We start from the raw sequence: 10,389 nt of genomic DNA, 5'->3' as shown, positions 1-10,389 counted from the left end.
ATCAAATATGGACAAACATTACAAGAAAATAATAGTTAAACGAATTATGACAAAGTTCGCAAAAGCTTACTGCGAGCCTTCAAAATATGTCAAGGTCAATGTCATCTGAAGTTAGGTAGATCACGGGACGTTATTTGTTCTTTTGAGTAATATTATGTTGAAACCCAAAGCATTGACTCAAGTTTTGAGTCAAGCGAACACTACCGGAGTCCAGTGCACATTGTAAGTTTGCGTTTTGTTGTAATTATTTCAACCTTCTTGTTATCGGCTTTTATTTGAAAATGGTCTTGTAAAAACATTTATCCTCTGTTGCGCTGCGCCACTGGCATCGCTTTGTATTATGCTGCAGTATCCCCATCCCCACCCCCATAAATGTTACATCAAATGTTCATCAAAATGTCCTCTGACGTTTCCTACTTTACGAAACCAAGCTTCCTAGTGTCGGTGTCTTCTTCATCTGGTTACTGGTACACAATGAAAGTCATCATAGGCTTCTTCACAAGATGTAAACTTTTCTTTTAATTGATTGATTTTGCTGGTTACCATCTGAGATAGCACTGACGCACTTGATAACAGCCCCCTTGGCCTTTCATACCCGTCTCAGCTTCGGCAATTGGTTCACTTCTTTTCTTGGGTCAGTCACTGTGTGGGGTTGACAACATTAACTTCACATACAGAGAGTCAGAACCTACTCCTCAACAGTTGCATGTCTTCTAAGCCGTGGACCACTCATAACACAAGCACTTCACTTCCTTGCTTACATTTCTCATTTGTTTCAACGATGGCTTGTTATTGTTCACTAAAAATGAAATCACCCTGGATATATCCCTGTCCGATTCCTCGACAGTTTTCCAATTAATCAATTTTATTTGACCACATACCTTCTTCATGAGAGAAGTCCGTGACAATTTGCAGAGAGTGCTAGTGTATCTCTACTCAGTCTGAGCTCAGAACAGTAGAAGTCACAGTTTTTAGTCAAATTTATGAGGAGCAGGTTTTTCGGTGACAAAGATGCTCCCTGTGGTAGAGGCTACTGAAGCCACATTCCACCACAGCACTCACTTGTAAAGGCTACTGAAATGTTGTCACACCTGTTTGCTGCATTTCTTGGTGCTCACCAATCAACATTCTGTTCCGACATCTATTACACAATCTTCCAGTCTGAGAGGAAATTTTTTGAAACTCCCGGATGAGCCCCCATGTGCCACAGATTGCTTCTATTGATAAAAACACTCAATGTGGTACTGTGCAATATAAAACGTGGATTTGGTAACATAAGTAAACGAGATCGGACTTTATACCTCATCACAATAGTTTGAAACCATTCCCAATTCATTTTCTGATGTCAGATGCTCCTCTGTTTCTCTTTTAAGATAACTTCATGATGTATCAATGACACAAAAATCACATAGATAGCTTCAAATCATTGTCTTAATTATAATTAAGCAATGTTGGTGCTGACCTTTATCACTCTGGTATTAGAGACTGTCAGTTTTTAATTCCTTTCAAGTAATGTAATAAAAATAACTGCCATATATGGTTTCATCTTTTCTAGACTGCTGAATAATGAGGGAGCATTGTTAGCATATTCTGGCTATGGAGACAAAGATGCTAGAGTAACAGCAGCAATAGCGAGTAACATATGGACAGCCTATGAGAAAAATGGAAAAATGGCTTTTAATGAAGACAGGTTGCAGATGGTCATGATGGAATGTGAGGTAATTGTTTTGACATTTTTTCAAGAAAAACTGCATTTCACAATTTGTACTATTAGGTCTGCATTCATTATAGACATTATAGAAAATTTTTGCCATATCTTATTTTTCTGTTTTTGATTCATTTCTCTTTCCATTTCTTGTAGGAAGGAAAGGTGGCAATAACTCAAGTTGCTTCTTTACTTTTGTGTTTGTATGCCAAGGAAAATGTTGGGTTTGGTATGTTAAAAGCAAAGGTAAGACCAACAGTATGAGCCCATTGTGTCAATGTCTTTGATTTTGTTGGTATTGTGTTCTTATGACACTAAAATAATTCAATACATTTAATTTAGTTTCCACACAGATGACTTGAAGTGATCTCTGTTATGTCAGAATACTTTTGATTGGTGTAGTTTTGATATAGCCCTTTTAATTATCACAAGTTTTCTGATCAGATATTCAGCAATGTGCACTTGAATCTGATTATTTGAGAGCTCCAAAAAATTGATGTAGGGTTCACATCCTAAATTAAAAATTAAAAAGGTTTATAAGTAAGGTTTATGCACTTTTCGATTACCAAAATGCATTATACTGACGGAAAAGGTGAAGTACATGTTCTACAGAAGTTTAAAAAATTGATCTTTATATTACAGGCCGAAGCCCTTGCCAAATATCTAGAGGATCCACTGACTCAGGTTGCATCATCATGACAGCAGCTGACAGAGATTTCAATTCCAAAAACATTGATTTATATCAGAAGATTTCTGACCCCAGCTGATCTAATTAGTATCTGCACTATCCTTACTTGTGAATATTGCAAGAAACAATTGAGTGATATTGTCACTCTTACTTGCTCGATTGTGTTAGAGGGAACTAGGATTTCATGTTATAGAGGCTGATCTTTTATTGAAAAAATTATAGTGTGTAAAGCGCACAGTAAAAGATGCAGAAGGAAGGACATCTTGTCTGATAACTTAACTATTTGTATTTAGAAAATGCAATTCACTGCTGCCTGCTATATTAAATTAAGTTGAAGCATGATAGGTATCTGAAAGCTAATTCTGATTTGGAATTAACTGGGTTATTGAATATTATTATAATTACATTAATAAATGGATATTGTCTTTGTTAATTTTTATCATCAAGATTTTTTCACTACACTGTATTGTCATCATTTTTATTTGATAAAATTTTTTTTCCTGAGGAAAATTGTCATACCAGCATATATATATATATGTACTGTATAAATATAATTATACTGGAAACACATCCTGTTGTATTGAAAGTTATGAAATACTTATAAGCATTTTTTTACTTAGACAACTTAAGTAATAATTAGCCTCAGTTCAGGACTACAATTTGTTGGCTAGGTTACAATTAATATTTTTATAGTTCAAAACAATATTTAACTTCTTTTCTGCACAAGAACCTAGATTTTTCAGTGCAAGTCACAAGGAATGCGTGGTCTTTCAACAAAGGTTTGATGGTTTGTTCCTTAACTGATATAAAAAAAAAAACTTGCAAGGAGAGAATGCTGAGAGTTTTACTTGGGTCTGCATATTTATCATTTTGGTGCCCTGGAAGTTCTGAGAGATCGGATAAAAAACAAAAGAATCAACAGATTAATTAAAAATAATTTTTATTAAATCCATCAACTTAACTTTCTTACAAAAAATAAATGTTGAACTATGAAATGGCAGAACTGTTAACAACATACAAATCGGTAAGCTTTCACACAGTATCTAATACTATTTGGCAGGTACTGTTTGGCTTGTTACATGCACAAAATGCCATCTCTGAAGTAGGAAGGTATTAACAAGATGAGTAATTGAGCTTGCCACTGTGGGACCATTCCCATACCTTACTGTACTAGCAGGTTCAATCTATCTCTGAGGGGTTTCTCGCTAAATTGCATTTAGTTTCAGGCCCGTAGTTAGCAATTTCAAAAGGGGGGTTCTTTTTCTGAAAAGTGGACCTTTTCCCATAAAAACTTAATGTACCTAGATCAAATTTTACCTAGAGTGGACCTTTTCCCAGCAAAAGGGGCGGTTCTTTCGAACCCCCCGAACCCCCCCCCCGGCTACGGGCCTGAGTTTAAACATGCACGAATGTTATTAACTCCCCTTGCAGCTTTGGTGGGTATGACAGACATTTAAGGTGCTTAAATGAAATGCAATTTAGTGAAAATCCCCTCAGAGTAAGATCAATCCTGCTAGTACAATAGCTTTATGGGAACCCAGTCTATCACTGCTTTGTGATACAACGGCTATTTGCCCTTAACAAGAGAATAAAGCTTGTCAATCTCTTTGCCATAGTCACACTCTGGAGTTTCCAATATAAAAGGTATGTTGTTCAACTTTGGATCATTCATGAACCTCCTGAAGCCCTCCAGACCAATATGGCCTTTACCAATATTTTCATGTCGGTCCAGGTGGCAGCCACATTTACCTGGGTGTTGAAAAGAACTGTCAAATTAAATGAAATGCTTAATAAATGTACAAAAAATGAATGTAGATGACTGTTTAAATAAACCGTGATCCATTTAGAACTAAGTTACTTTTAAAATTAATAATGGTGCAAAACATTGAATCCAAGTGAAGGCAAATTACTCCATTAGGAAGAAATACCCTTTTTTTCTTGAGGAAGATTTTAATTAGATTTGCGCAAAAATCTCATATATAATGCTTTTAAAAAGGTGACCTGTTCAATAATATGTCAACTTAATTATGAAGCCTGGAGTGTAACAGTTAAAAAATAATCATTTCTTCAAAAATAATTAATTTCACATTAATTTTTTACATGTGAATGTACCGAAAAAAAACATGTTCTTCCACGTAAACATGTTCTTGTACTTGCCTTTAGAATCATTGACATGCAAAGCCTTCAGGTACTTGAAACCAATTATTTTCTTAAACTCTTCCATCATTCTGTGAAAGCCCTGAGCTGTGTTCAGATCATAACCTGGGAGGAAAGAATAATTACTGATAGATAGTGCAACTTTTTATACTTTTAATAAAGTAGAGCAATAAGACTTAGTACATATTGGAATCTGTTGATTTCACCACACATTAAAGTTCATGTTATTAGATTTAACATACCATTTTCTACACCAAATTGGAGCTATATCTTACAGAGCTTTTTAAAGCTACCACACAGATGAATTTCATTTAGAACACCTTAAAGCTAATTTCTTTCTTTAATATACAGTAAAGTGTTAAAATACAGACACTGGAATCATGAATAACTTGCACAGCTCGTGTTAAGAACAGAAACTGTTGGATGCATATATAAAGCACTGTTACAGGTTACCTCACCAACACATGGCACCTGATAACAGCCTAGATGATATTACTGATTAATTACAACACTTACCTGCAGCAAAAGCATGGCAGGTGTCCAGACACACCCCAACCCTCGCCTTGTCCTCCACTCTGTCAATGATGCCACGCAACTCTTCAAAACTGCCTCCAATTGTGTTCCCCTGGCCACACATATTTTCAATCACTGAAATTAAGGGATGTCATATATTAGAGTAATCTTAGAACCCATTTCCAGAGATTAGATCGATCTACTTTAGATCGACCTAACTCCCTGGGGGTTCACGCTAAATAACTGTCAGCCGAGCGGACACAAAAGTTAATCACCCCCTTACAGCTTGTAGTAGGCGGGACGGACATTTAAGCTGGATTATCTGACAGTAATCTAGTGAGACTCCCCTCGGGGATAGATCAATCTAAAAGCTCTGGGAATACAGCCTTATACGTATCGAAACATGACACACAAAATGCTATATATGCATGAATAAAAAAAATTCAAATTGTTCAATTTTACAGCTTTTCATCCTTATGTATATATGTTGGTTCACCATTCACATTTCAAATATATCTATCATCACCTGTATGAATGATATTAAACAATTATCTGTACATGCTGTAACTGTCGGGAAAAAGAACCCCCCTTTTTGCTGGTAAATGGTCTCTCCTGTGGGAAAATTTTTTATCTAAGTACAAGGAAGTTTCATATGGTAAAAGTTCCATTTTTCAGAAAAAGAATCCCCCTTGTTGGCTTAATTCAGGCCTGCTGCAGGTCCTCCTTATTCAGTGCAGGTCAAAACTGGGTAATATTATATAATCTTTATAACTCTATGCTTACAAGTGATTTATCATTATGTTTTGTTTTTTCACATATTGAACCTTCTCAGTCCAGAGGACTTGTGCTATCGAGGTTTTGCCTGTCCTCCGGAGGGCATCGCAATACTCCAAAGGTTCATTGGTGTGAAAAATGGCAACATTTTCATCGTTTTTTTTAATCAAGGGTTCATTGGTCTTAAGGTTCTATAGCGAACATTTGGACCAATGAACCTTTGGACTACTGTATTGCTACGGGCCCCATCCTCTGGCATTTAAAGCGGTCAAGACTGGTTGGACAGGCAGTCTCCCCCATGTGTCTGGAATACACACACAATACCACTGGTAGCTCAGTTATTACCTGTGATAACATACTTGGTCTTCCTATGTGCCTGGTTAATGCTGGTGGCTATCCGGTCCAGGCATTGCTCCACACTGATCTCTCCACACGTGGACCCAGGGTGAAAGTTATACAGAGACAAGCCCAGTTTCTCACATCGCCGTAGCTCATCTATCAGAGACTCTCTGCTCTTCTGGAGGGTGTCTGGGTTGGGAGAGCCACAGTTCAGCAGGTAGGAGCCATGGGGGAGGATCAGGTGTGGTGGGAATTGGTGTTCCTTCAGAATAGTATATAATGCTTCATGCAATCATGGTATTTCATGCAATCAACTTATTTTGATGTTTTTTTTTCTTTTTTGCTTTTCACATTTCATCCTGTTTTGTTTATCCCAATATACTAGCTGCGGTTTTTTTTTAAATAAGCCATGACAAGCTTTTTTGGAGCATATAATTTTCTTTTCCAAGTTTGACAACCAAATCTTCATTAAAGACACATTTTGTTGAAATTGGCTAATTACAATAAAAGTCACCAGAGTAACAGTAATGATTCATAACAGTATATTCTATATATCAATATTTAGTTTATTTATTCATTTACTGAATGTATTCACCCAATTTTCTCACCTCACAGGATTCTCTAAATTTTTCCGCTGCCTTGTCATCTAGTGGCTTACTAGCCCATTGCCTCTGGGATTTCAGAAACATTCCAATGGCCTCAGCTCCAATATCTACAGCATTTTCAACGGCCTTGTGCAATCCACCTGGATTATTTTAATAAATAAATTTTGTGTATTCAATGCACTGAAATTCACAAAGATGAAGATGATTTTAAAATTTTAAAAATCATTGAATAGAAATTTTATTAACTGATAGCAGTATATTTCAGAAATACACTTGTACCTGCAATAGAAACATGAGCTCCAACAAACTTTTTAAAAGTATTTCTGCCTGAAGCCACAGTTTTCATTGTTTCAGCCTCCTTTTTGACTGTATTTTTCTTTACTGGTGACTTCCTATTTATCCCTGAGGAAGATGGCTTTCCTGATTTCCTTGAACTACTTGGTTGATCTAATTTTTGTTTCTTTTTAGGAGGGCTGCTCCTAGGTTCACTTGATTTTTTCTTGGGCATGATGCAGAGCACTTCTCACAGCCTACAAAAATATATGCAAAACATGTATGACATGCCTCAAAGTCTGGATTTAAATTGTGTAGAAATAAGACAGATTGTTACTAAATCTTATTATTAAAAGGAAAGTTTACTGTTCTTTACAACAAAGTATGCATCATTACTTTCTGCAAATAGTTTTTACTAGAATGCACCCCCAGTAATACAAGGGCCAGGATCAATTTAACTTGCAATGCAGTAGAGAATAGAACAGACTTGTTACTATTCAAGTTGTACTAGAACACAGTGCAAGCACATGTAGTAGTACACATATCTTTAACTTAATGGGTGCACTGATCACTGGAGGGAATACTAAGGCAGACTTTGATTACTTGCACTTTTGCCATTTGACACTTTTGCCAATTAAATTAATATACTCAGTGTCAATTTAATTCGCTGCATCATCCATTCATTCATCTACCAGTACTTCAAAATTATTTATAGGTGATGGAAGTTTAATAAGCCTTAATCTAAACATAGCATAATTTTTTAATATAACACTAACTGTTATCAATAAAATTAACTAAAATTGCGCCAGTCTGAAATAAATTCCCATGCATTTAATCATACAGAAAATACTCAAGTACTTGTACTACTAAATTACACATTAGACTTTGCTAGATCGAGTTATAACAGGTGCGGGTAAAATCGTTTGTGGTCTACCCTGAAATGTTAATCGATGTATTGGTGTAATATTATGAATGAGCGAGTTATCTTCCTAGGTGACAATGCTTACTCCCGACAGTCGGGTTGACTTCGTGATGCGCTCTCGTGTTTTAAGCACTGCTTTTTGACAGATAGACAACTATAGATGGCGCAGCGTGCACAGTGCGTATGAGAGTCCAACACTATTAAGGGATCTTGGATATTAACAAAAAACTCCAAAACTAATGCAGCTAATGAAATTTCCTATTAACTTAAAGATAAGGTCTGGCAAGCCAAACAATTTTTCAAAGTTTGTAGTCACAGTGTAACACGAGTGACGTAATATCAGCGTTTTGAGGCTAAAATTGTCCTTTTTTTAATCAAGAATTTCTCTTAAACAAAAAGCCCTATTAATACGATTGAAATAGCTATCTAAAAGTTAGCACAAACTCCAGTGATCTCTGTCAGGATTTTCTCTTTTTATTTTTGCTTTTGATTTTATTTTGATAAAACGTGAATTTTACGAAATATATATGGACCTTCCAATTTCAGTATTAATAACTTCAAAAATAAAAGGTCAATCCAAAAACCAAGACTCAGTCGACTAGATATTATACTGAAACAGAGACACATCAAATTTCATGTCAATCTGACAGTTACAGAATGAGATATGGGTATTGAAGTTTAGACTATGTTATCAATCTTCAAAGCTGAGAAATCGCTCCTAAACCATTTTGCTCAGGTAATTGGGCTATTTAAGCAAAATAATTGCACCTCCACCTTACCTGTTATCATCTTGTTGATCGGGAAGGTCTATACACCATTACGTGTTAAAATTGGGTTGTTTGTTTCTATCTAGATGCCAGAAAATCTTACTTTTGTACGCAAACTTATTCGTATCACGAAAGCCGCTCTTCGCTGAGAAATGATTGACAGCTGAGTAGGTCTACCTTCTCTCGTTTCACTGACGTAATTAATCATAATTGTGCCTGACGCAGTAGGAGTCTGTGCACTGTCTAGGAAGTGTCTAAGGAAGCGCTTACAAACAAAAAGAGGATCACTTGGTGTGCCAGCAGAGGAAATTTGCCACCCGTCGTGCGTGGACGCCGCTCTACACGCCAAGACGCGAAAATTGAGAAAGCAAAGCAAGATTTACTCCGAGAAATGGCCGAATGTGGGTACGCATATGCCATGATGCCACAGAGTGCCAAGACCGTAATATGCGAATTTGATAATGTTTTGGGTGGCAATATTACTAAAAAACTTGCTTGCTATTACAATCTTTATTGTGCATAAAATGATTGCCTAACGATTTTTTTTCTGACAACCCCAGACGTTGTACGAATACTCAGCAGTTCAAGTGTGATCTCGAGTGGACCTAGACGTGATTTAGACGCTATAGGAGAAAATTTAATATATCGTACACTCTCTTTCAAAATTCTCTTGCTTTCCTCGCTCATCCGTTTTCTCACGACTTTCTTTCTTCCCATGACTGTTTATATAACTGTGTTCTGCTTAGCTGACGTAAGACTTATGAGCTGCCAGGGCACGCGTAACAGCTTAAGAAGTTAGACAACCATTCCTGCCCCGCCTCACCATAGTGACGGTGCTTGACAACGGAGGCGGAGCCTAAAGCCTGCCACCCGTACCAGTCAGGACAGGTAGAAAAACTCGTCCAAATGTTTATTTTTAGTCCGTGTTTCACAAATATAACTTAATTGAGTATTAGATACAAAATTGATTATTTCTAACGTATAAAAAACTAAAAATCGAGTTTTAGACGTATTTTTAATATCCTAGACCCCTTAAATCAGCACTTAATGCACACGTGTGACTATTTACTGTTATATGATTATTTTCAGTTACGTTAAATGAATCAGTGGAGTTGCATTTTGCCTGTTTTTTCCCCCACCACCCAGATTATAAGTGTGTGTGTGCGTGTGTCTGAGTGGGCGTGTGCGTGCGTGTGTCTGAGTGGGCGTGTGCGTGCGTGTGTCTGAGTGGGCGTGTGCGTGCGTGTGTCTGAGTGGGCGTGGGTGTGTGGGCAGGGGTCACGTGAAGAAAACGACTGTTAGCCTACATCTCTTAAAAGTCTAAAAAATTTTGTTCAGAAATGAATGAAAATAAATAAATAACGAACAGAAAAAATTAAAGAAACAGCTGCATTTACAAATATTAGGCCTACATGCTTTGGTCCGCTGTGCTGTCTGCCTATATTTTAATCTTAAAAGCGACACTGGTGAAACGTTCCCACAGTAGGGGCTTAATACATGGTTTACGTTCTTAGCCCTGTGACATGAACATGTTTAGAGCGCTTTTTTTTCGGTTAAAAGGCACACATTTACATACTCTGAAAGATATTAGGCCTATTAAGGAACATCCAGATAGACAAATCGTAGGCCTACTAGTTGGCTCGGCA

The 10,389-nt window shown here is 36.8% G+C and overlaps 2 protein-coding genes across 3 annotated transcripts; one reads left to right on the top strand and one right to left on the bottom strand.

Moving 5' to 3' along the window:
• Nucleotides 1-61: 61 nt before the first annotated feature.
• Nucleotides 62-2,826, top strand: LOC106155681 (ragulator complex protein LAMTOR2). The gene is made up of 4 exons (XM_013530616.3): nucleotides 62-222; nucleotides 1,556-1,718; nucleotides 1,862-1,951; nucleotides 2,348-2,826. Exons 1-4 carry the CDS (start codon nucleotides 155-157, stop codon nucleotides 2,402-2,404), a joined length of 378 nt encoding a protein of 125 aa, XP_013386070.1. The 5' UTR covers nucleotides 62-154; the 3' UTR covers nucleotides 2,405-2,826.
• Nucleotides 2,827-3,316: 490 nt separating this feature from the next.
• LOC106155683 (uncharacterized) lies at nucleotides 3,317-8,129 on the bottom strand. Of its 2 annotated transcripts, none has more exons than XM_013530618.2 (7): nucleotides 8,062-8,129; nucleotides 7,061-7,311; nucleotides 6,785-6,921; nucleotides 6,183-6,438; nucleotides 5,067-5,198; nucleotides 4,551-4,655; nucleotides 3,317-4,142 (listed from the first exon to the last, which is right to left on the bottom strand). In XM_013530618.2, the coding sequence occupies exons 2-7, from the start codon at nucleotides 7,287-7,289 to the stop codon at nucleotides 3,961-3,963; spliced, it is 1,041 nt and encodes a 346-aa protein (XP_013386072.2). In that variant the 5' UTR covers nucleotides 7,290-7,311; nucleotides 8,062-8,129; the 3' UTR covers nucleotides 3,317-3,960. The 2 variants fall into 2 exon arrangements, with proteins under 2 accessions (XP_013386072.2, XP_023933425.2); XM_024077657.2 differs by having other exon boundaries at nucleotides 7,989-8,096.
• Nucleotides 8,130-10,389: the final 2,260 nt, after the last annotated feature.

Source organism: Lingula anatina, chromosome 2 (genome assembly GCF_051362555.1).
Source record: "Lingula anatina isolate TDL-2025a chromosome 2, LinAna3.0, whole genome shotgun sequence".
Taxonomy (NCBI): Eukaryota; Metazoa; Brachiopoda; class Lingulata; order Lingulida; family Lingulidae; genus Lingula; species Lingula anatina.
The sequence above is the reverse complement of the archived record's forward strand: the minus strand, read 5'-3'. Positions and strand labels throughout refer to the sequence as shown.